General features: G+C 37.9%; 1 protein-coding gene across 1 annotated transcript in view; it reads right to left on the bottom strand.

The window, feature by feature from the left end:
- Positions 1-24,907, bottom strand: part of LOC124620004 (dynein beta chain, ciliary-like) — a 588,564-nt gene extending 563,657 nt beyond the window's left edge. The window contains exons 1-4 of the mRNA XM_047146668.1: positions 24,894-24,907; positions 23,891-24,113; positions 20,311-20,388; positions 15,861-16,052 (exon numbers count right to left, since the gene is read on the bottom strand). Coding sequence (XP_047002624.1) covers positions 15,861-16,052; positions 20,311-20,388; positions 23,891-24,113; positions 24,894-24,907 — 507 coding nt within the window. The remainder of the gene's footprint in view (positions 1-15,860; positions 16,053-20,310; positions 20,389-23,890; positions 24,114-24,893) is intronic.
- Positions 24,908-27,280: the final 2,373 nt, after the last annotated feature.

Raw genomic sequence — 27,280 nt, forward strand, 5'->3', positions numbered from 1 at the left:
CCAACGCCAATGTTATTGTTGCGGATCCCCAGATCATTTGGTCTGGTCCTGTCCTGTTCTTCACATGCCCCATTATCAAAAATGACGCCAGGAGAAAGGGGGAAGAAGGTGGGGGAAAAGAAAGTGAAACTGGCCGGTAAATTGTCGTGTAATTCGAGCTCAGTCGATCCCTTCTCTCCCGTTTATTTGTGCGAAATTAGGGCAGGGACCAATTTGTGCCTTATTAGACACAGGCAGTGCCCGGTCTTTCATTAGTAAGCTGTGGTATTTGGAATTTGGTAAAACAGCTTGCTTGTCTAGAGTGCGTTGTACCGGAAGTAGATGTCGGACTGGTAATGGTGAAATGTGCCTATTCTGGGAGAGTGCGCAGTAAGTTTGTCTATTGGCACCTTTTCACGGCCTATTCAGTTGTTGGTTGTGGAGAATTTAAGCACGCCTTTCATTTTGGGTTGAGACTTTATTAGTAAGTTGGGTCTAACTGTCGATCCTTCAAGGGGTACCTTCTATTTTCAATTCCGACCTACTACTAGAATTGCCTTTTGTGAGTGTGGCAGGGGACAAGGAAGTACTGTTTTGGCGGTAACACAGGATTATCCAGATGTATCACATGTCCCTTCCGACCAAGAAGTAAGGTTAAAAGAGATATTGTCTGAGTACCCGCAAGTTATTATGGACCGATTAGGAGTAACCATCAAATCAAGTATGAAGTTCTTCTTACCGGTCAGATCCCAGTGCGTAAGGCTCTGTATAGGTTGTCATCTCCTAAAATGTGGGTGTTGTGGGACAAAATTGTGCAGATGTTGAAGGATGGGGTAATCCGCTATTCCACCTCGCTGTACGCTTCTCCTGTCTTCCTTATCCCTAAGGCAGGCAAGAATGACTATCGGGTTGTAGTCGATTACTGGCTGCTTAATCAGAAAGTGGTGTTGGAATTGGTCCCGCTCCCCAACCTGCATAATTGTTTTACCTGGTTTAAGGGTGCAAGCTATTTCACTGTATTGGATTTGAATCAGGCCGATTTACAAATGCCTCTTGTGCAGAGTTCCAAGTGAGTGACAGCATTTACTACAGATTGGAATCTGTTTGAATTTTTACCAGGTCCCATTTGGTTTGGCGACAGGAACCGCGGTTTTGAGTAGATTGTTAGATCGAGTGCTTGGTGACTTGAAGTTTAATTGTGTGTACAACTATTTAGATGATCTTGTTATTTATAGTAAATCATTCGAGGACCATTGGCAGCATCTTAGGTTGGTGTTAGAGAGGCTGCGACTGGTGGGGCTCATGGTCAGGCTGTCTAAAATTAGTTTGTGTAAGATAGCTATGTCCTTTTTGGGCCACATTGTCTCAGATCGGGGAGTCAGGATTGATCAAGAGAGGACATGGGATTTTCCCCCTCCTAAGGACAAACAGGGGATAGCATGTTTCATTGGCATGTGTAATTTTTTTAGGAAATTTGTGATGCAGTTCGCTGAATTAGCCACACCTCTTAATACTTTGCGTGGGAAGGATGTCGAGTTTCGTTGGAGTGAAGAGCAACAGTGAGCCTTTCAGGTCTTGAAGACTGCCATTGCTAATCCGCCGGTGTTAGCTTTACCAGATTTTAACCGGCAGTTTATTGTTCAGACCGATGCTTCTTGAAGTGGTGTGGCTGCTGTGCTTCTCGAAGACGAGGAAGGCGAGCGACGTCCGCTGGCATTTGCGTTGCAAAATTTATCTCAGGCGGAACGTAACTATTCGATATATGAATGTGAGGCCCTCGTGGTATTATTCACGTTGGAGAAATTCGTGTTTTATTTAGAACATTCTACCTTTATTTTGGAGATGGATAATCAGGCGCTCAGTTGGGTCCTAGCCCGCCCCTGCAAAATAGGACGCATTGTCCATTGGGCAGTACGAATTCATCCTTCCGTTTTCAGGTCAGACACATCAGAGGATCCGATAATTGTGTGGCTGATGCTCTGAGCCGTATGTTTACTGAGCAGGAGCAGGAGGTGCAAGTAGGTGCCATCTTGACTGATGTCCCCGAGTAGTTTTGCAGTCTCTCTAAGAAACAGGTTGAAGGTCAATATTGGGGACCCATTTATCAACGTGTTAAAGGAGGTGAAATGGTTCCCGATTATGAGATATGTCGTGGGGTTTTGTGTAAAAGGCAGAGTGATGCTCGTAGTTGTTTGTGTATCCCTAAGGCTCTAGTAGATATGGTAATCAAATATTTCCATTATTCAGCCATTATTAGGCATTTCGAGTTTAATAAAACCTTGAATCGGGTACAGGAAAAGACGTTCTGGCCAGGAATGTATGCTGATGTCAAACATTATGTGGCATTGTGTGAGGCTTGTAAGTGGGCAAAGCTGGACGTCGGGTGGCGTGTGGGTTTGTTGCAGTCAGAGAGATGTTTCACGCCTCTTGAGTGATTGTTCATTTACTATTTGGGACCCCTTCCCTGTACGAAGTGAGGTCATAGATATATATTGGTAGTTGTTGATGCCTTTCTCAGTTCACCTGGCTCCTGCCCACCAGGAGAGTCACTGCTAATATCATGATTAAACAGTTGACCTCGGTTTTTTCTTGGTTTGGTCCACCCCGCTCACTAGTTACTGACAATGCTCCGGCTTTCTTTTCCACAGCTTTTAAGGGATTCTTCTTTTCTCAAGGGATTCAGCACATCACTACTACTCCCTATTACCCAAAGGCATCCTTTGCTGAACGTGTTAATCGGAATCTTAAGGTGGTCCTGGTTAAACCAAGCGTTTAATTCGGCATGTCATGAGGCAACGGGTAGCACCCCTAATGCTCTTCTGTTTGGGTACTCGGTGAATTCTCCCTTGTCCAACCTGTGGAGTATTAATGATCTCCTGCCCCAGCAAATTGATCTGGCTAGCCTATGCGAGAATTGGCAACGGGCGCGTCGTCATATCTTACAAGCGCATCAGAGGGAAGCCCGTTACTATAATCGGGGTAGGCGCCCCATCAGGGGCAAAGTGGGAGATGTGGTTTTTGTTCATTATTTTGGTTCCTCAGGGGCGAGTGCTGATGTGAGGGTGTTGGGTCCGGTAAACCTCCTCGTAAAACAGCTGGGATCGGGGAAGACTCATCGTGTCCACATCTCTCAAATTAAGTTTGCTCCTGAGGATGCTACCGTATTTACTCGAATCTAAGCCGCACTTTTTTTCCGGTTTTTGTAATCCAAAAAACCGCCTGCGGCTTAGAATCGAGAGCAAAGTAAGCGGAAGTTCTGAAAAATGTTGGTAGGTGCCGCCACAACTAACTTCTGTTGTCGAATATATGTAGCGCTACGCAGACATGCTTCACAGGCACAAAGACAAATACTGGCACCAAAACCTCTGCGTCAGTAAATAAATAAAAAAAAGGTGGAAGATGAGCTTTTTTTTCTCCGCCCCGAGTTTCGACCACTGCATTTTCATACATTATCCAACGAAGTAAATACAAATTCCGTATTGTTCCTCTTTGAACGTAGCAGCATTTCAGTGTACTACGAAAATCCGACTGGCAAGACTGTTTGGGATATTTGTCAATATGGCCAACTCTGCTTTCTGAATTTTTTCCTAACTGTGAGAAGAAATGGTTGCTAATAGGAACTTTTATGAATTGTGAATCACAAGCAGTATTCTCTTCACCATAAGAATAATACGAATATAAACATTTTGCCATGTATTCTTTTGTGTTTGCTGATATCTCATTTAAATCCTGTCTGCCTAATAAACTACGAAACTAGAGTGAGACAACAGCAGACGCGGAAGAATATACATCCCATGTCATGTTTATATTCGTATTATTCTTATGCCTAATAGTGATACAGTCAGAAATGAAGCACGGCAATTGACTAGATTTTTAAATCTAAGATGACTCTAATTTCTGTGCATAATGTAATGTACTAAAGAGGCGTCTGCAAAGATTTTCAAACGGAAAAAATTTTCTCTAAATTCTCGTTCAGAACATCTTCTATCATACGCAGTCTTTTATTTGGTTCTTGTTGATCATTATCAAAGAATGCAGCAGTGTAAGTAGCAACGAATAGCAGTCTCTTGCCATTGTTTCGCTAATGAGACGATTTCTCACTTTGTTTTTTTTTTTAATTGTAAGCGGCGGTAGCGTGCACAAAAGCAACCCATGCCGCAAGCAGTGACAGGCCATAAACCCTCATTTTCAGAATGTGACAAACAATGCATGACACAGAACAGTAATGCATTTTCAGCTTTGAGTGACGGAAACACCTATAACAAAGAGAACTGCACTTGTCAGATCAAAGAAAAATAAGCAATCAATTCAAACCAGACGAAGCATGTGAAAAAGGAAGGGTACCTGTATAAATACAGACGGAGTGCCTGACGCATAACAACGGCTACCTGGTAAAGCTTAACTGCTAAGCTTACGACTCGAACCAAACTACTACAGCTGTATCGTCATTCATTCAACCTAAATTGTGTCTCATATTACAATGTCATTATCAGGAGAAAGAAAACTGGCGTTCTACGGATCGGAGCGTGGAATGTCAGATCCCTTAATCGGGCAGGTAGGTTAGAAAATTTAAAAAGGGAAATGGATAGGTTGAAGTTAGATATAGTGGGAATTAGTGAAGTTCGGTGGCAGGAGGAACAAGACTTCTGGTCAGGTGACTACAGGGTTATAAACACAAAATCAAATAGGGGTAATGCAGGAGTAGGTTTAATAATGAATAGGAAAATAGGAATGCGGGTAAGCTACTACAAACAGCATAGTGAACGCATTATTGTGGCCAAGATAGATACGAAGCCCACACCTACTACAGTAGTACAAGTTTATATGCCAACTAGCTCTGCAGATGACGAAGAAATTGAAGAAATGTATGATGAAATAAAAGAAATTATCCAGATTGTGAAGGGAGACGAAAATTTAATAGTCATGGGTGACTGGAATTCGAGTGTAGGAAAAGGGAGAGAAGGAAACATAGTAGGTGAATATGGATTGGGGGACAGAAATGAAAGAGGAAGCCGCCTGGTAGAATTTTGCACAGAGCACTACATAATCATAACTAACACTTGGTTTAAGAACCATGAAAGAAGGTTGTATACCTGGAAGAACCCTGGAGATACTAAAAGGTATCAGATAGATTATATAATGGTAAGACAGAGATTTAGGAACCAGGTTTTAAATTGTAAGACATTTCCAGGGGCAGATGTGGACTCTGACCACAATCTATTGGTTATGACCTGTAGATTAAAACTGAAGAAACTGCAAAAAGGTGGGAATTTAAGGAAATGGGACCTGGATAAACTAAAAGAACCAGAGGTTGTACAGAGATTCAGGGAGAGCATAAGGGAGCAATTGACAGGAATGGGGGAAATAAATACAGTAGAAGAAGAATGGGTAGCTTTGAGGGATGAAGTAGTGAAGGCAGCAGAGGATCAAGTAGGTAAAAAGACGAGGGCTAGTAGAAATCCTTGGGTAACAGAAGAAATATTGAATTTAATTGATGAAAGGAGAAAATATAAAAATGCAGTAAGTGAAACAGGCAAAAAGGAATACAAACGTCTCAAAAATGAGATCGGCAGGAAGTGCAAAATGGCTAAGCAGAGATGGCTAGAGGACAAATGTAAGGATGTAGAGGCTTATCTCACTAGGGGTAAGATAGATTCCGCCTACAGGAAAATTAAAGAGACCTTTGGAGATAAGAGAACGACTTGTATGAATATCAAGAGCTCAGATGGAAATCCAGTTCTAAGCAAAGAAGGGAAAGCAGAAAGGTGGAAGGAGTATATAGAGGGTCTATACAAGGGCGATGTACTTGAGGACAATATTATGGAAATGGAAGAGGATGTAGATGAAGATGAAATGGGAGATACGATACTGCGTGAAGAGTTTGACAGAGCAATGAAAGACCTGAGTCGAAACAAGGCCCCCGGAGTAGACAATATTCCATTGGAACTACTGACGGCCGTGGGAGAGCCAGTCCTGATAAAACTCTACCATCTGGTGAGCAAGATGTATGAAACAGGCGAAATACCTTCAGACTTCAAGAAGAATATAATAATTCCAATCCCAAAGAAAGCAGGTGTTGACAGATGTGAAAATTACCGAACTATCAGCTTAATAAGTCACAGCTGCAAAATACTAACACGAATTCTTTACAGACGAATGGAAAAACTAGTAGAAGCCAACCTTGGGGAATATCAGTTTGGATTCCGTAGAAACACTGGAACACGTGAGGCAATACTGACCTTACGACTTATCTTAGAAGAAAGATTAAGGAAAGGCAAACCTACGTTTCTAGCATTTGTAGACTTAGAGAAAGCTTTTGACAATGTTGACTGGAACACTCTCTTTCAAATTCTAAAGGTGGCAGGGGTAAAATACAGGGAGCGAAAGGCTATTTACAATTTGTACAGAAACCAGATGGCAGTTATAAGAGTCGAGGGACATGAAAGGGAAGCAGTGGTTGGGAAGGGAGTAAGACAGGGTTGTAGCCTCTCCCCGATGTTGTTCAATCTGTATATTGAGCAAGCAGTAAAGGAAACAAAAGAAAAATTCGGAGTAGGTATTAAAATTCATGGAGAAGAAATAAAAACTTTGAGGTTCGCCGATGACATTGTAATTCTGTCAGAGACAGCAAAGGACTTGGAAGAGCAGTTGAATGGAATGGACAGTGTCTTGAAAGGAGGATATAAGATGAAGATCAACAAAAGCAAAACAAGGATAATGGAATGTAGTCTAATTAAGTCGGGTGATGCTGAGGGAATTAGATTAGGAAATGAGGCACTTAAAGTAGTAAAGGAGTTTTGCTATTTGGGGAGCAAAATAACTGATGATGGTCGAAGTAGAGAGGATATAAAATGTAGGCTGGCAATGGCAAGGAAAGCGTTTCTGAAGAAGAGAAATTTGTTAACATCCAGTATTGATTTAAGTGTCAGGAAGTCATTTCTGAAAGTATTCGTATGGAGTGTAGCCATGTATGGAAGTGAAACATGGACGATAAATAGTTTGGACAAGAAGAGAATAGAAGCTTTCGAAATGTGGTGCTACAGAAGAATGCTGAAGATTAGATGGGTAGATCACATAACTAATGAGGAAGTATTGAATAGGATTGGGGAGAAGAGAAGTTTGTGGCACAACTTGACCAGAAGAAGGGATCGGTTGGTAGGACATGTTCTGAGGCATCAAGGGATCACCAATTTAGTATTGGAGGGCAGCGTGGCGGGTAAAAATCGTAGAGGGAGACCAAGAGATGAATACACTAAGCAGATTCAGAAGGATGTAGGTTGCAGTAGGTACTGGGAGATGAAAAAGCTTGCACAGGATAGAGTAGCATGGAGAGCTGCATCAAACCAGTCTCAGGACTGAAGACCACAACAACAATTACAATGGACCAACTTTGTTTCGATTTGGAAGTGCGGCCTAAAACTTTTCTCTCCCCTTGAATTTCGAGTCTCAGATTTCAGGTGCGGCTTAGATTCAGGAAAATTTTTTTTCCTCGATTTCGAGTCTCATTTTTCTTGTGCGGCTTAGATTCGAGTGCGGCTTAAATTCGAGTAAATACGGTATTCCTCTTTCTGGGTCTCTCTCTCTGTTTCTCTTTTTCTGCACACATCCCCTGGGTGTGTTTTGCGGGACGGGGGGGGGGGGGGGGGGGGGGGGGGGGTTGCTACCGTAAATCTCATGTGTTGTAGTTTGTCGAGTGTGAGTTTGAAATACCTTCGATGTGCGGTGGGATGTCATTTCATCGGCCTGTCTCTCCATTGCTGGAATTGTTATCCTCGTTTACCGTCCCATGGATGTATATAGATGGGATGCGCTGTTCTCCATACTCTACTAGACGCTGGTGCGCCGTTCAGCGGCACGTTAATCTGGATGCTCTATGTTTGATCTTCAAGTGCATAGTATTCAAGTGGCACTCCTTAGAGTTTGCCTTGCGCAGTTAGATTGGAGTTTATTTTGTCTTGTGGTATTCCCCTCTCTGTTAATGAAGGTTAAGCTTGATTCGGCACTCCATACGAGGCTTGGCACCTCAGCAGGTGGGTCGGAGCTACCTTCGTGATTAAACAGAAGCCTTTGGACTGAGAGGTCTTGTGTTTTGCATATTGTTCATAAATTGTTGTTTTTGAATTAAGTTGGCTGAGGTTTCTTATGGATTTCCCAGCATTTGGTCTGTTGTCCAGCCCGGGCTAGGTCTCATTATTTTTAAAAGTCGGTCTTTGTTTTGGCTTAGTAGTTCTGGTAGTACGCCAGGTCGCTGTGGTTGTGTTGCATTTTGTATGGGGCTCTGTGCTTGGAGCCGTGGAGTACCATGATTTTATCATTATTTTAAAGTAACATTATCACTTAAATGATTTAATTCTTGTTTCGTCAATTATTTTCTGTATGATGGAAATTATCATTATATGACTGATGGAACAACTATGTGTTTGCTACTCCCACCAGCCATAGCTACTTTTTCCATGGAGAATTTGAAAGAACAAATGTAGAATAGTGCCCCACTCCATAAACCCTGCTTCTTCAGATATGCTGACAATACATTTTTAATCTGGTTACACAGCATGATCACTGAACTGCTTCAGAATCTCTCATCAGTTACTATCAAAAGATTCCCAAGTATGTGGACATCTCTACAATTGACAACCAGTTGCTGAAGTTATAAGTGCTATCCATTTTTTTCTGTTACAGAGCACTGACCCAGATTCTGTGGATGTGAAGTAGTTTAACAGATTTCAAACTTCTGGTGCTACTGTCAAGGAATTTATGAATACAGAAAGAGGAACACTTTCTCATACGTGTTCTGTTATGGCATAAAGTCAGTGGGGAAAAAAAAGAGAAGAGAGGGCTGTGAAGAAGACATCAGCCAATTGCATACTTACCAATTCCTCTCCAGGATGACAACGCGATGGTAGTGGCCTCTACGCAAAGAGGACATATGCGCCATGTCCACTGGTCGCAGCCCATTTCTACAGCATCAGAATTAGGCACTTAAAGACCAGTGACTTTGGAATTGTATATACGAAAGAAATTTCTTATTTTGTCTGTCGCCCTATGATTGTGACACATCTATCTATTTCTCAAAGTTAAGGATTGTCATTTATCTTATTGCAATAAAACTTATTTAATGTGATTTGTTTGAATGTTGTCTAGCGATCCGAGAAAGCAGGTTTCCTAGACTCCCCATATTCGACAACTAGGTAGGATTCAACATTTTCTATTCTTTCTTTACATCACAAAGTAATCATGGCACTGTTGTGCTGTATTACATTAACTGACTTTTTATTTTCCCAGTTATGTTTTTTGGAGGACTTAATTGTCAGGAACCTATCTTGCATGGAATTTTGTGCCTGATGGCCCATGCACCCCACTGAGTTACTGTCCACATTACATATTCTGTCAAAGGAGCTAATGAAATAAATGTTCAATGATAAACAGCTCTACAACTTCCTCTTTTTCTTTTGCCTTTATCCTCCACTGGGGCACTGGCATGGTTATTAATGGATTTGGCATGGTTACCTTAAGGGGTAGCCAAGCATTCTTCTTGTTAATGTACTTTGCTTTTAGAGGTAAAGTTGAATAATAGTAATTGAGAGATTCAGTCGCTGGGTAACCTTAATTTTCCAACTATGGAAGTTCACATGCCAGCCTATAATATCACTCGCTTACCCACCACAGGGTGGTGTCACATATATCAACACTGTTACAACCCGCAGAGCTCAGGGATTGTAATTTGTCAGAATGACCAAGAGGTATGGTTTGGGAGAGGGGGATGACTCACACTGAAGTGTGCAGAGGAACAAAGGCTACTGTGTCATTGATTTTGTTATGTCGAAGGTACACAGAGGGCCCCTCTACTGTAATCGTCAATGGAGCTGCACACTGTGCCTCCATGGGTCAGCGCTAATGCAAATGCCAGAATCTGCAGTACTGGCACCCAGTTGCAGATGCAGCACTCCTATTCACACCACAGCTAAGTGGCTGCTACTTGCGTTAGTTGCATCTGTAGCTCAGAATACGGCTAACTGCTCCCTAAAGCGTAACTTGTGGATCCCATGTAGACCACCAAAGGGATAGAGCTGGCTGCCATCATTGTAGTGAGCCTTAGTAGCTCCAAATGCCCATTCAGGGCAGTTCAGTCAGTGACCACAGACAGCTCTGCACCCAGGAGGCCGCAAGTCTGTGCCCCGGCCCCACCCCTGTGGACAGCAGCTTGCAGTCAACTGGACGATGTCACTCCGAGAGCAAAAGCCAGCAGCCCTCTCACTCCTCATGCTAGTGCAGCTCCAAGGTGTGGCGTGCCTTGCCACAGCTATGATGAATCCATGCCGTGGAGGTTGGAGGTAGTTTCAGTGGGCGTTTGGCCACCAATATCCATCACCAGAAGATCATCGTGGTTGGCTTGCGACTTAAAAAATCGTCATTCTCTCCAGTCCTGGACATGGACAGGATAGCAAACATGACTGCATGATTTGAGAATCTGGGCTCACTTATTTATATGTCTTTCCCCTACACCTCTACATGTAGTTCCTCCAGAGGTGATAAGTAGAGTGCTCTTTAATAATTACAATGTCACCTTTCCTCAGCCCACTTTGGCCACTACACACAGTTCACTATGCACTGCTGTAACTGCAACATGTGGGATATCCACAGCATGTCAGTGCCCTGTGTTACTCTGATTACTTCACACCCATATATACTGCCCAACGGGCAATTCATTCGCATGAGTGGTGTTGTAAACCTGTTTTACAGAATTGTTGGCAAAATATCAGCATCTCCCATGCCTGTCACCTGATGTGCCACTCATTCCCTTAACTGCTGCCTTCCAGCCATAGCTGCACGGAATTTATAAGAATTCCCCAAATCGATGTCTCTACTTATTTGTTGCACAGCAATACATATTTATTTTCTATTTGCATGTCCAGTTGGGATACTAAAACTGGGAGAACATATCATGACAAAAATATACTACAGCCAAAACAGCCTTGGACTTCAAGCAGAATAAAAAATGCCCAATTCGAAATAGGGGTTGTGGTGACCAAATGATCAGTTTAACAAGACAAGACTGCACAATAATGGCATAATACTGAATTATTTACAGAAGAACGAAAAGACAGGTTGATGATGACAACAGGGAGGCTCACTCTGGGCAGGTTAAGGAGAAATGCAAATCAATACTAACCCTATGGTTTAGCTTAGATGGAAGAAGGCAATCTTATATTTACAGAATTTGTAGACTTAGAAAGAATTTTTGACAATGTGAACTGCACTATTCTCTTTTAAATTCTGAAGGTAGCAGAGATAAAACACAGAGTGAAAAGTTATTCATGACTTGTACAGAAACCAGGTTGCACTTATAAGACTTAGAGGACATGGAAGGAAAGAAGTAGTTGAAAATGGAGGGAGACAGTGTTGTAGTTGATCATCTATGTTATTCAATCTGTACACTGAGTATGCAGTAATGGAAATGAAGGAGATATGTTAAACTTGATAAGGGTAGTAAGATATAATCAAATTAAAAATGCTGAGGGGACTAAATTAGGACATGAGATGCTAAAGGTAGCAGATGAGTTTTCCTATTTGGGCACGAAAGTAACTTATCAGGGTGTATAAGGGGCACAAAAAAAAAGGAAAGGAGTGAAACTATATTTTTTCCATGTTAAGTCACAAAATACTTTCGCTTAGAGCTGTAAAACTTACCAGTCCTAGGGAAGGTGAAGTTTCCTACACCGTCGTAGAACTCCCCAGCACTTTAGGATACAAAACCCAGGAAAAAACAGCATGTTTTGGAAAGATCTTTGACATATGGCAATATTTTTGTACTACGAAAGTATACACATGAATTCCACCAAATACTACATGGTAGCTACTGAAGCACTGAAATCAAGATTGCAACGCACTTTTGTCAGCCAACTGTAGCTCATGTCATGTAATCTCACCAGCAAAAGGCAGGAGATATTCTGAACACAGGACACATGATGAAGTCAGCCAATAGCAACATCACTGACACAAACAGGAAAAATTAATGATTTAAATTAATATACATACAGTAAAGTTACAAGAAAAACTAAGCTTTCACATATCAAATTGGTCATCAATTAACCTCAATCTCAGGATACTTTAGCACGTCAAAAAAGACTTCACACTTTCCATTACTAAACTGCCATGCCTTAATTTCACCCTTATTAACATATACAGATGAGCAAGTGAAAATCTGCCAGTCTTCATGAGCAAACTAGAGGTTCTGCTTAAAAGGATCAGTGTATTAAATATGAAAATAGTGCTTTCTGGTGATTTCAAAATTGATTTCTCAAAAGACAGTGCTACCAGAGATGCTCTGATAAATCTGACCTACACATCTAATATAATCCCCACAATACACTGACCAACAAGATTAACAGAATGTACAAACTCTATCACAGACCAAACATTCATCTCGGACACAAGTTACAAATTAATGAGTAGAGAACTGAGCTTGGGTTATAGTGATCATGAGGCACAGCTGCTGTGAATAGAAATGCCAACAGGTAGTAGCAGTTGCCAGATAGTAGTTGAAAAAATAACTTCCCTGAAGATAACATTAGAAGTTTTAATTTCTTGCTAGCTAAGGAGAATTGAGAAAGTATGTCCATTCAGAACAATGTTGACAGTATGTTCATGAGTTTTCATACAATATTTCTTCACTATTTTAATGTAGAATTTCCAAAATAAGTAAAAACAGCAAGAAGCAATGGGTAACTAAAGGCATAAATATTTCCAGTGATAGAAACAGATTTTCTGCAGTATTGTTGTAAGAAATATATAGTTATCCAAGAATTTGCAGATTGTTCTAAAGCCAACAAAAGAATTTATGCTAGAATAGTCAGATGGGCAAAAACTATGTGGAATGACAATTTGATAAGGAGCTCAGGTAACAAAAAGAGAACCAAGTGGAGAATTATAAAGAAAGAAACTTGTAGCTCAGTAAAAAACAAGAGGGCTCAAAAGTCACAGCTCCAAAAATTGTTGTGACAAAATGCAATCAATATTTCACTTCACTAGCTGAAGACCTCATTCTAATAAACTGTAAAGGAACAGTCCCACGTTTCTCCAGCAAATCAGTGATTGTGGATGCCTCTGTGTATATTTATGAAACAAATACCAATGCAATTATAAGTAAAATTAAATTATCAAGCAATAAAATGTCAAGTGGCCTCAATGAAGTACCCAATTTCATATTAAAAGCATGTGCTGACCACACAACAAAACCACTGGCAAAAATTTGCAACCACTCTCTAGAAACTGGTATCTTTACAGATGTTATCAAAACAGAAGAAGTTTCACCACTGCTAATAAAAGGTTCTTCTGATCAAATACCAAACTAACAACCTAGGTCACAGCTAAGTTCTTTATTCTAGAAAAACTCTTTTATGATAAGCTCTTAAGTTTTATAAATAAATATTCACCTCTTACTGTACAACAACTTGGTTTTAGAAAATCTGTATCTACAAAGACAGTGATTTTTGAATTCTTAGACTCCACTTTAAAATCCCTTGATCAACATAAATTAGCTGCAGGTATTTTTCTAGACCTGTCAAAAGCATTTGATGTCATAGGCTGTAACATTCTGCATGAAAAATTAGAAAGACGAGGTGTAAGAGGTATAGCACAGCTCGTTGTGTTTGAACCTAAAAAACCACAGGCAGAAGATATCACTTCAATATGAATTCAACACTAAGAACAAAACAAAAAACAACTCCTCCCTTTCTAATGAATTACCAAAAAATATTGTGTACCTCAGGACTCAATCTTAGGTCCAGTGCTCTCATTGATTTATGAGGATAACTCTGTTGAATGTAAGAGATCCCCAAGAACTACGCTATTTGTCAATGACAACAGCATATTGCTTAATGGATTCAGCCCAGAAACCTTGCAGTCAACAGCAGAAAGCTCTATGGAAAGATTTTCTGAGTGGTAAATACTAAAAAAACTGTGCCAACTTCCATTTATTCCCTCCATCTAACCAAAGGTCTATTCAAGCACGATTAAAAAATTATCCCCTAGAAAATGTGTCACAAAATTTTTGGGTTTGTGGGTTCGGCAAGACACACACATAAATAAACTGTCTGGGAAACTCATCTGTTTGCTATGGTCTAAGACTAAGAATACAGAAGTCTTCAACAAGCAAAACAACAGTACAGCAGGCATATTATGCACAATTCCACTCACTGCTTTGATCTGTGATCATTTTCTGGGGACAATAACATACAGCATTAAGGATTTTTGAGTGCAAAAAAGAGCTCTAAGAATAATTTGTGGCCTTAAAAAGATGAAGAGTCCTTTAAGTCTCATTTTACTGAGCTCGGTGTTCTGAATGTTCCAAACTTGTTAATTTATGGAACTATCTTGCTCACTGGAGACTACCTCTTGAAAACATGCTAACTACTACAAAACAAAAGTGTACACAACCATTGTAACAGAGGGAAATCAAATATTCGCCAAAAATATCACAGAACTACAGCGCATCGCATGAGCATAATTAAAATTGGAGTAATACTATGCATAAGATACCAGAAGAAATATAAATCGTATTATCCAAAATTTAAAATTGAACTAAAGGCATTTCTAATAAAGTATTGTTTCTATTCCATAAAAGAATTTCTGAATATGTAACAAAAAAAGTTACTTAAAAAGGAAATTGTAAGAATATGTACCTAATTTTAATTTCCTACTATTTGCTAAGACTATGTATTACTTCAGCTCTTCTTTGACCTTTCAAATATCAATTGTACAGTTTATGCTATATAACTGGACCAATAAAAAAATCAATCAATGAATTGAAACGAGGTCCACATGAAAAAATGGCTGTGGCATGTACATCACAATATGTGTACTTCAGGTCTTATGAGTGCCAGCAGCCATCTCTGGCAGGCAGCGAGTAACTATTTCAGATGAGTTTAATAATCCTTGACCGTGCATTTAAATGCATGCAAGCCTTTCATAGCACACAACGAAGTGTGCCTTTTCAATTAAATACTGATATCCCATGTGCCCTGCAAGGAGTTGAGTATTCACGAAGTGTGGCAAACAAGCCGGCTAGAGTGACATCACAAGTTCATTGCAGGGAACTATTTCCCTTAGGCCCACATTGAAAGCAGTGTATGGCTATGAAAGTTTAAAGTCTTCAACACATTTTGCTGTAAGCAGATGCTTCTGTGTGCGCTGTGTTTTGTTGTAAGTGGTGCATTTTCTTTGTAACTTAAATTTTGTTTTGGTGTTATTCTCTTGTTTACATGTTATTGCTACAGTATCATTCTGCAGTAGTGGGCTAAAATGGAATAGTTTTGTGGAGTATCAGTTCTTACCAGTCAAAATTACAAAAATTTAGCTGAAAACTAAAACAATGAAAATTCCTGGGATTCTAAAAACTTCTTGGCTTTGTCCCATATGAAAAATTCCCATGTTATCCCCAGATTTCCTGGTTGTCCCAGAGTATATACACCCTGTTGATGGTGGCCAAAGTAGAAGGGATATAAAATGCAGACTGTCAATAGCAAGAAAAGTGCCTTTGAAAAAGAGAAATCTGTTAACATTGAACATAAATTTAAGTGTTAGAAAATCTTTTCTGAAGGTATCTGCCTGGAGCATGGCCTTGCAGGGAGTAACTTATACAACAAGAAGGTAAAAAGGTTTTGAGATGTGGTGCTACAGATGGATGCTGAACATCAGATGAGTAGATGAGATAACTAATAAAGGGATACTAAAGTGAACTGAAGAGAATATTTCACATTCTGGTTTAGACTTCTGTACAACTATGCAGACAGCGTGTTATAAACTCCTCTTAGTGAAAGCAACCCAGAATTACAGCATATACTGATCCTAATGACAAACTACACTTGTTCTATGATGCTTACTTGTTCTTTGAATTTAGGTAGAGTTGGAGGATTCTTCTGTAAGTTTGGATGGTCTTCAATGCCCGCTTCCACCAAGTAAATTTCTTCCGGGGTTAAAGCATGCCCATAGGTTATAAACTGTTGAAGGAACTCCTGCCGGTCATCTAACCACAGATGTGCATATTCTTGGAACTTTTTACAGTACTCAATAGCCTGTAAGACAATCAATAGTATATTTTGTAGTATTAACTGCATACTTTCAAACACATCATTATTTATAAAAACCTTGAAATTATTCACTTGCAAATCTATACCTGGGAAAGTATAAGTACTTATTTCTTAGAGAAGGTGTTGTCTTCCATTTTCTTTATGTGCTCGCCTACTACCAAGTGAAATTTACGTGTATAACACTGACAGCTATAAGAATACAGAATATTTTGTTAAGTACATATTAACCGACTTATGTTCTCATATGACAGTTAAATTACAGCTATCTGTAAAAATGAAAATAACTTGGAAATGTGTTGTGCAAACTGGAAATACATGTATCATGTAGGCCTAAACTAGAATTCAAACAGAATCAGTTTTAACCAAAATTTGTCATAATGAAAAATTTAAGTTAAATAATGGGAGTAGTAAAGGCGACAGTGCTTTACAGAACATGACAACACAGAACTGGAAAAACTTTCCCGATGATCTGTAAAACATTTTTTATTTGATCATGAACTGCCTTTCAGCATGCAGAGCTTCAATTTATCAATGATATGGAAACATCTTTTAACAGAAAACCAACCACACAATGTAGATCATGAATTTTTATCTACTGCTAAGAAAATCAGAAGGACAACAGTACAGGAAATGCTTGAAATCAATAAATCAAACAATGGAAAATCAAAGATGGAATGTAACAATGTTATGAAAAGGAAGGTGCTACTCACCATGTAGCAGAGATGTTGTGTCGCAGATAGTCGCAACAGAAGGACTCTCACAATTAATTGCTATCAACTAATGCAATGAAATGATGCAATTAACTGCACCAATAAATGTATGATAAGAAAATTAGCTTAAGTTTTGAATGATGAAACAAAATTTCCTTTTCTCTCTCTCCTGAACTAAGTCTCAAGCATTTACATAATTATTTCAGTAGCTAATTAAATTTAAATTTCAAACTGTTGTTAAACGTAATGATTTCTTCATAAGACTTAAGTTTCTTCTGTTTTTGTGTAAATGAAATTTTGCACAATATAAAGAGTACCATAGTTAATTTCCTTCACAAATATTCTTCATCTCATCACTTATGCGTCTTGTATCTGTATCAAGCTTTCGCAACAAACTGTTGCCTCATCAGGAAAGAGGGAAGGAGAGGGGAAGACGAAAGGAAGTGGCAACAGTTTGTTGCGAAAGCTTGAATTTTGTGTGTATGTTTGTGTTTGTTTGTGTGTCTATCGACCTGCCAGCGCTTTTGTTCGGTAAGTCACCTCATCTTTGTTTTTATATATAATTTTTCCCACGTGGAATGTTTCCTTCCATTATATTGTATCTGTATCAGTTATATATGTGCATGTTACAAGTCATTGTATCTGTGGATGTAACATTAAGTTGTCATCTCTTAATGGCTTAAGAAACTGACAGTGAGTTCATGAGCAAATAAATAATATTTTGCAGAAATTCAGCAGAATAATTGCTATTTAATCACAGGTGAGGTGTTGGGAGAGCAGTCAGGACACACACAAGACTAAAAATGTTGTACAGGTTTTAATCAATGTCTTTCTTCTGAGCCTACTAATACAAAATATACATACACTGTAGTTATATATATAACTTCCAGGGAGGGAGGCATATCCCTGAATTTTCTTACTGATAGATGATACTTGGAACAAAAGTGATTGCTATAGCAAGAAAACAACATAAATTGATATTTCTAATATAAATGGGCAGATTTTGTGTGTTGTTTTATTTGTATTGGACATGTGTTGGGTCATATTGAGAGATGACATGCATCTTCAGCACTTGAGACAAATTAGCAAGAGGAAATACCTGACTAGACGCATCAGTAAGTATTCAATAGGTCACCATCGTGGCCTGTAGATGTGCAGACTTCCCTAGAACTGTTACTTCAACAATAGAAAAATGTTAAAATGGAAACTAGATATACTTTTGAGATATATGCACTGATCTTGTACTTGTATGCTATCTGGTCAAAAGTGTTTGGATACTCATATGTAATGAAGAACCGATCACTAGAGGTCATGAGAAGCTGATTCAGCAGTATAAATGGAGGGAGGGAGTATTGTGTTGTCAAGCAGGGAGGCAGTTACTGCAGAATGGGTCAGTCAGAAGAACACAATGACTTCAGATCAGGACTAGTCATTGGATGTCACCTGAGTGAAAATCTGTAAAGTCAGTCGTTGGTGATGTGAATGTGAAATGGAAATGAAAAAGAACAACTACAGCTAAATGGAGACCAGGCCGACACGTACTGATGGACAGGCACGGTGGTCAGTGGTTGTACAAAATCACAAAGAATCACTAGAAGAAATTACTCATGAGTTCCAAAGTGCTACCAGTGGCATTATGACAGTGCATACAGAGTTAAAAAGAAAGGGTTACGATGGTCAAACACCTCCTAATAAGCAAAACATTTCTGTAAGCACTGGTTGGGGTGGTGTAAAGAATGACACTACTGGACAGTGGATGACTGGAAACAAGTGACTTGGAGTGAAAAATCCTGCTACACCCTGTGGCAATCTGATGGAATGGTTTGGGTTAGGTGAATGCCCAGAGAATGTTACCTTCCATCATGTGTAGTGCCAACAGTAGGTACAGGAGATGTGGTGGTATTGGGGTGTTTCTTGTGGGAATGCTGTGGTCCCCTTATTGTGCTTAAGACAAGCTAAATGCAGAAGGAGGTGAACAAATTTTACAGTATTATGTACTGTAACTGTCCAAGATGATAATGTGTACTGTATACTGCGCAGGAATAGTTCAAAAATAATGATTGATTGTGTCAGTGTGACAATGCACCCTGTCACAAAGCAGCATCTATGAGACAATAGTTAGTCAACAATGAGATTATTGTACAGAGTCCTGAACTGAACCCAATCCAACTCCTATGGGATGAGCTGCAATGTCGACTTTCCTCCAGACCTCAGTGCCTGACATCACTACTGTCTCTGGTTTTGACTCTTGAGGAAGAATGGGCTGCCATTCCCCCACAGACACTCATTGAAAGTGTCCTCAGCAGAGTACAAGCTATCAAAAAGCGAAGAGTGGACACACCCCACATTAATGTCCATTAAAATGTGTCCAGACACTTTTGATCACATAGTGTATTTAAAATGAAAGAACACACATAATAATTTAAGTCACAAATACTGTAGCAACTGTCCCTAAAATGTGTTGTAAGTGAGATAAAAATTTTTGCATTTGAAGGAGTTATTACAGTCCACAATTACAACATGGGAGATTCATGGTCATGGTACTGGCACTGCAGCTTGACTGTGGAGTGGGGTGGGGAATGGGGTGTTGTATTGGGTGGAATTGGTGATGGGAAAAAGGAGGCTGGGAGGGAGAGGGAGGGAAGGAAGGAATGGTGGTTGGCATCTGGGAGTGTGGCAGGTGCAGGTATCACAAAGGATAGGAATGTGGCACTGGTGAACTTGCCTCTGGCATAGGCAGGGGTGAGTGCTCAATGATATGGAAGAATGGACTACTTGCAGCTCAGTCTGTGTGGAAGTAGTGAAGTCAATGGGAACAGTCTTTCATGCCAATGTGTCTACAATCTGAAAAGTCCCAATTTCACATATTCCCCACAGATAAACAACAACAGTTAAGCCCTTTTCTGCAGGGAGGATGATGACAGAACAGTCTGGATTCAGGTCAAGAACAGACCAGTGCTCAGTTTGAGTAAAACCTCAGGATTCAGCAATATTATTCAGGAAGGATGGGGAAATGTCACTAGAAGTGAGGAATTCCTGAAATGTCACAACAGGATGATTTTGGACAAGAGGAGGATTCTTTTAGGATGTGAGTTGGAATTATTCTAGCCAATGTTTTATGCTCACTTACCTAGTTTAGTGAAATGTTTTGTGAAGGAATATTTGTAATGGAAATTTCAAGTGGCAGAGAAATATGTGATTTAGGCAGTGTGGCTGATTTTTGGAGGTTTCTTTCTGTCCCTTTACTTTCAAGTATTTATATCATCAGTTTTTGAAATTTAACATTCTGAATCACAAGTACAAGCCAGTCATTTCAACTGCTTATAATCAGATAATAGAGCAGCATTTGCTGGCAGCATAAACTTTGTCCCTATCCAGAGCTAACATAAAAGGGTCAATAACGAATCATTCAGTTATTATATTTTGGTTCAATTTACAAAATTTTTATTAGATTTTCTTATCCATCCTGTGCTACCTGTAAGTTTCCTGATTTTCATGGCAGTATTAAGTAATTAAAAAGTTGTAATGCATACCTCATCCATTGCAAGCTGCACATGGCACATCATCTCCTGCCTCATGTCTATGAGTTCTTCATTGGCTTCCAGTTCATGCTGAAAAATAATTTGTTAAATTAATATATAGTTAGAAATTCAAGAATTAAGAACAATAAATTAGTAATACACCTGTAACAAAAGTAACACTGTATACTGATAGGTTGTGGGCTTACCATTACTTTCAAACGATTTGGCTGATTTATAACAACTTTACTTGTCATTCAAAGATATCTTCTCACATACCCTGTCACACACAAGTCTCATTTGCTACATGTCAATTTCATTACACTGAAAGTAACCTGTACCAAATTTTAAAAGTGTACATAGCATCTCTGTTAGAGGTTGAGGTTGAAGGACTGCCAGAGGATAATGGGAAGCATCATATCAGTTCCACAAAGGGGCACAAATCAAGGAAACTAAGTAAGCCTCCTTACCTCAGTCTCCAATAACTCACTGTAGACACATCCTGTGTATGTGCGTTTTCCCTAAATCTAAGATTTATCTGAAAGCTATTAAGTTCTCATTCTTTTTTGGGACTATTCCATCAGTGGTCTCCTTTAGTCGTAAAAGTATAACGTCTGTTATGTATCTTGCTGCTGTACACATTTTCTCCTTCAGTTGTTTCACTTCATAAGCTGGTCTTAAATGATTTAAACATTTTTTTTTCTTTTGAATGTAGCTGCACATGTTACATTTACATACTTAAAGAATGTGTAATAAAAGTTATTCCACTTGTCAATAATATTTTTCTGCACTATACACATCACTCCAACTTTGCTAAAGATTGTGCACTTATATATATAATTTCCTTCATCACATGCATACTGCGTGAATCATATCCCTCTTGTATTTCCACTGTATGACAGAGGTGATCATGAAGTGAAGATTTATTACAGTAACCCTAAGTATCTAAATCAGTGTAGGCATCATCTATGCAGTTAGTAGTGTTTTTTGTCACTCTAGGTCACCCATCAGCTCTATCTGACCTCTTATAGCTACACAGAATTTAAGTTTTCATAATCTTTAGAATGCTTTAATCTTTATGATTTGCTTGGCTGAAATTACACAGTAAAGCTTAGTTGTCAAATTTTGTCATCATAATTAAGTCTTCAGACAGATCATGTTCTATTAGAGTGATCACTCTGCATTTTTCTTGCTTAGTATGTGCAGTAAATATCCATACTTGTTACTGAGGTACTGAATATTTGGATGTAGCACTTCAAGAACTGTTTTATTTTTACTTGGGCTGCAATTAGTTCGAACTTTTTGTTGCAACATGTTATCCCTATTGGCCATTATCAGTTTCCCCTCTTATTTAGTATGTTACATGTATCAGCACACAATTTACTAAGAATTTCTGATTCTTTATATGTAAAATCCAGTAGATATTGTAGAACTATCATAGCTTACATTAATAAAATTAAATTTTTGAATCAGTATACATTCTTAATACCTTCAGGAAGCTTGCTGTAGGTGTTCGAATCTAAATACAGGATTTCACTTTGAATTCTACAAAATGATGCATATAAAATAGTCTTTCAATCTTCCTTTACCTACAGGAATATTAAATGGCCAAAAAGAATAAAAATCATAGCTAATTAGTGTCAGAAAACTAGAGTCTCAACACAAAGTTCAGGTATCAAATGACACAGTATTTTTATTGTTCAATTCTGCATAAAAATGTGGCCAATTCTGGTCTGATTATGTGGAAGATTATTTATGAACATGAATGGATGTGAAATATTCAATCTTCATAATACTTTCTCATTTCCAAGTCAGCCTCAGGTTAAACTAATTTTAACACCGAACAACATGTGTTACAGAACTCTAGTGCTAATTTTAATGGATGCATGAGCACAGTAATATTTTTTGTTGTTTTTAGAGCAGGCTGTTTTCATGCACTGCCAATACTACCATTCAGCCACTTAAATTGTCTTTTTAACATTCACTTACAGGAAATATTAGTTAAAAACCATTTCTAAATAATACGCGGAAGGGAAGTATGGGGTAGCAATAAGTGTGTCACATCCCAAATTTATTTGAACATTTTCAGAAAAAAATGGGAGAAATAAGCAAGTAATGTATCAAAAGACAATTGAATAGAAACTTTGGACTGAACTGTATTTTCATCACAAGGATACTATGGAAAAATTGAAAATAGTTTGGCACTGTAAGGATACAAAATAATTATAGTGTTTATTGTGCAGTACCACATCCAACTATGTGGAGCAAAAGTCAATACAATACCTTAAATTGTTTCTAGTATTACTGTTTTTGTTAATAATTTAAACCATATGGTAAAAATAATTTCACTTATTGAAGCTGCCACTGATCAAAGTATTGGCAATCTTGATATATGTCTAAATCGACAACCATGATCTGCAAATCACTGTGATGTGTATGGAGGATGCATTGTACAACACGTTAGAGTTTTTTCTCATTCCTTTGGATATGGGACACTGGCTGAATGATAACTTAAATGTTACTATGCATACTTGATTTAGTCAAGTCTTGTCCTCACAGCTCTTATGAGAATGATAAGAACGCAGTTGCAGTACAATCCTAGATTCCTCATTCAATAATGGTTCTTGAAACTTTGAAAATAGACATTTGCTGCATAGATGGAGCCTTTGTTCAGGCATTTTGCACTTCAGAATTCTCTGCATTTCCATGGAACTCTCCTGTGAGTCAAATAAACCCATGACTATTTGTGCTACCCTACTCTGTATAAATTCACTATCCCCTGTTAGTCCTATATGGTATGGGTGCTGCCCAATTGAGGAATATTCAAGGATGAGACTCCCTAGAGTTTCATGATCAGTTCACATTGTATGATCTACATTTCCTGGTTCCTGCTTTGCCTATGATTGAGATCATTCTGTTTCAGATCTCATCAGTTTGTTACAATGAAGTAAGTATTTGTACAAGCTGACTGACTTCAACTGTGACTTACTAATATTGTTTGACAGGTCATTCATTTACAATACAATCAGGAAGGGCCACAACACACTTCCCTGGATAACATATTAAACTGATTTTACATCCCTTGATGACTCTCCATGCAAAATATCGTGCTGTGTCCTCTCCACCATGGCTCTGAACACTAACTTTTTGCCACTGGCAGTCTTAACTTATGAACACAATTTCTTTCTGTTTCGAGAGATATATTCTGATGACATTCTGCTTCAGTAGTCATTGAAAGCTTCTCAACTTGTCATTTAGACAGTCAAACTGCATCTTTCTATTCACAGCTTGTAATGAACCATGCCTCCTTAGAATTTTTGTATGTCAATTGAAATGTTTGATTGCAGGATTACATGTAACATGTGCTGAAGTACAAAATGTGGGTAATGTTTTGTTTTATAATGTAACTATAATTTGCTTAGCATTACTTTAGTGAATTAATACAGGTCTACACATACATTTTGTTTTTTTACAGTATTTACCTCAAAAATGGCAAAAAGCTGAAATTTCAATTGTAGACTTTATAAGTAAAGTGACACAGTGACATCTAAGAACTTAAAAATTATCAAAAATACCTCTAATTGATTATGCTTACCTTGTAACGTAATTTTTCTGGGTTCTGGCTAACTCTTTCAATCAGGAAAGCCATTCGCATTATATCTTTGATCAAGTTCTCTACAAGTTTATAGAAGCCATCTGGGTCATCAGTATCTAGTGAAGGAATAAACATAAGCTCAGGTTCTTTGAGTACCAATGACACTGCAAACAGTGGAGCACCTCCAGAATCAGGGTCCATCTGATCCACAAATAAGGATAGACTGTAACAAACAGAACACTTTTAAGCCAATTGTTATACACATGATAACATTAATGAATGTATTAAAAATGATTCTGATCATTTTATTTTATTCTAATGCTGACTAAAGTAAACAGAAATTTGTAGGTACAATGTTAATTTAGTTGATTTCCAAGTTTATTCTACTCTTCCTGCTAAAATATAAAAACGAAAAAACAGAGACTATATGTTAATCATACTTTGAAGTAACAGACTAGCTTATTGGGAAATGCACACATATATACTCTAAGAAAGAAAATGACTTATATTAGACACACAGTTTGTTTCACAGATCCTCAAGAATCACAGGCAAATAAAAATACATAATACATACTTGCAAATGGTCTGATATCCTAATGTTCCTTGCACTGAAACTAAGTGAGAAGTTCAAAACCTAACATAACTAAAGATGTGGAAAAAAGTTTTGTAATGTTTTCAAACAGTGATAATCTAGGATATAATAATGGCAATATTATGAAAAGTTGAGTTGCAGACAAGCAGAACCAAAAGCCAGAAGACGACCAATATATCCTTTCCATAATATTGTCATGTTTTCATTCATTTATCATAAAAGGCTTATCAATAACATTTAAATGTATAAATAGTGGAACTAAAGTGCATGTGATCATTCCACGGCTACTATTAGTCAAAGAAAGAAAGTTGGAAAAGTTTCCTTGCACAGATAACATTACTGCACTGAAGATGTGATGAAGTCAGGTTTTACACAGAATTCTTGTTGTGAGACTTAGGTAATAATAAATACATGAAATGATTCATTTATGGAGTACAAGAAGTTGGTCACCAATTAATTCTTTCAGCTCCTCTAAGATTGTACTTTATTCATCACTGGGGTCAATCCACACCATGTGGACCAAGAAAAAAAATAATGGTTGCTTGACCATCTCAGAAAAATTTTATATTTGCTGGGTGAATTCCACAATGTTTAGTAGTCACAAAAATATTTTTTTAAAAAATGTATTATTTATTATTTTGAAATGGCGGCCATATTTGTTCCAGGCCGCATGCGTTTTTTCTTATTTGTAAGCATCTACATTTTTTTACAATTATTCAGTAGTGGATTGTCCTAAGCCTTTCAAATGAAATTCATTTAGTTCAACACACTCTGGGCTACAAATTAACGTCATTAGCACCTAGCTGAATGTATTCTTTAATATATTTTTAATAGTTCAAAGTTATCAGCCATAAACTGAAAAAACTCAATTTTTGAACAGTATTTTTCCAAAGAAAGATTAATTTCTCAGCTTTAATATTTTTTCTGCTATTACACTGTATAGTATAGTTACTTTTTATAGAGTATCAATGCTGAGAAGCTTACACTTAAAAAAATACACTACTTTAAAAAATGGATTTTTTTTTATTTTTCCATTTTGTGGCCAGCAATATCTTTGTTGGGGAAACAGATAAAAAACTGAAAATTTCCCAGTTAATAGACCTTTATGATATCAAAATTCAGTATAAATTTCAACTTTGAGATTCAATTGGAAGTTATGGGTAAAAATTACAAACACGAGTCAAAAATACGTTTTTTAACATCTGCGATATCTAGGCTTATGGAATAAAATATATCAGTTACAGTATATAATTTAATTATATCTATGATTACTTACTTTTTTATTGAAAATAAGCCTACTAATTACATTATATTGTTCTCTTGTTATTTGTTTCTAGAACATCGCTCATTGAAGATTTGAGAAATTATTTCATTCAGTTTGGGTGTTAGATTATAAGTTCGCCCAGTCACAGTTGTAAATTCCATGGGAAACAGCTTCCTTAGTACATTTTAAAGTGGCATTCAAACTTGATCCTTCTCAATTTTTTTTAAAAAGATGTCCTTCGTCCTAGAGGGTGATAAAATATAACATGTACATCTTGGTTTTGACAGTCAATATTATCAACTTTGCCAATCCACCACTGTTCATCGTAAATACAAGCCACTATGTCTTTATTTTGAATAACCAGTTGTACAAGTTTTTCACACTGATGAATTTCACTATCAGGCAAAGTTGATGTTATCTTACACATCAGTAAGTTGTGTGAATTGGGTACAAAACAATGAAAAGATTGAGTACCTTTAATCTTCTGGCAAGTGTTGTACCTTTCCTTCAAGACACTGTAACAGACTTCTTGTATTTCCTCACATTGCAGAAAAACATAGGTAATTCCCGTGATATGTTTTTTACAGAATTCTAACATTTCTTGAGGCGTTATGATATGATTGTCTTCAGTCCACTGCAGACTTGCTTTCCTGACAGATCGCTTTGTTGTACTCCCAACGCCATCACAAGCATTCTTCCCATGGCATGAAGCAAAAAAGTGTCATTCTACATCAAATCCAAAATTTTCTTTATGAAAGGAAATGTAAATTTTTTTTCTTTTTATATTTACTTGCTGCCCCATCCGAAAAGTAAATCAGCTTTTTTTATGGAGGGGTGGTGCTGTTTAATGTAGTTTGTTAGTTTTAGTTGAAAAATGTGCACTGCTGTAGTGTTGTGTTCAAGGTAGTCACTTATGACACAAAAGCTGTGGCTCATTAGTTTACCTTCATCCTTATACTAGAATACAAATGGATGAACCATGGCCTGTGGTGCCCTTGTACTTCATCTTGAACGACAAAGGAATAATTTCCCAAAAAGTCAGCAAGAACTAAGCATTCATCAGCTGCTGCAAAAATTTACTTTGAGCTTTTGCAATAAAATAATACATTTTTAGATTTTCAACATTAGCCACCAACATTTCAAAAAACTGTCACCATTTCAGTTCTGTCTTGTGTAAGCCATTGTTTGTATTTTATATTGTCAGGCATCAAAACGTCTTCTTTGGATTCTTCAAACATGTCAAGTAAGGCTTGTTTGCCTGGACAATCTTCACATTTTCCCTTGATCATAAAATTGTAACTGTCAATATTGCATACCATAACTTCCAAAAGGTCTTTATAGTCAAATATAAGATTGGCTCCATCTATCATCAACTTTACAGTCTGATGATACAAACAAACACAAACATTATGCCCCTGCAACAATACACTCATCTTGGTCTCAACTCGCAAAACTTTGATCTTCCAATTTTAATGCCAGGATTTTCTTTTTTAAATTCAGTGAATAGTTCATTTAAATTACATAATATTAACCT

This window comes from Schistocerca americana, chromosome 6 (assembly GCF_021461395.2).
Source record: "Schistocerca americana isolate TAMUIC-IGC-003095 chromosome 6, iqSchAmer2.1, whole genome shotgun sequence".
Classification (NCBI taxonomy): domain Eukaryota; kingdom Metazoa; phylum Arthropoda; class Insecta; order Orthoptera; family Acrididae; genus Schistocerca; species Schistocerca americana.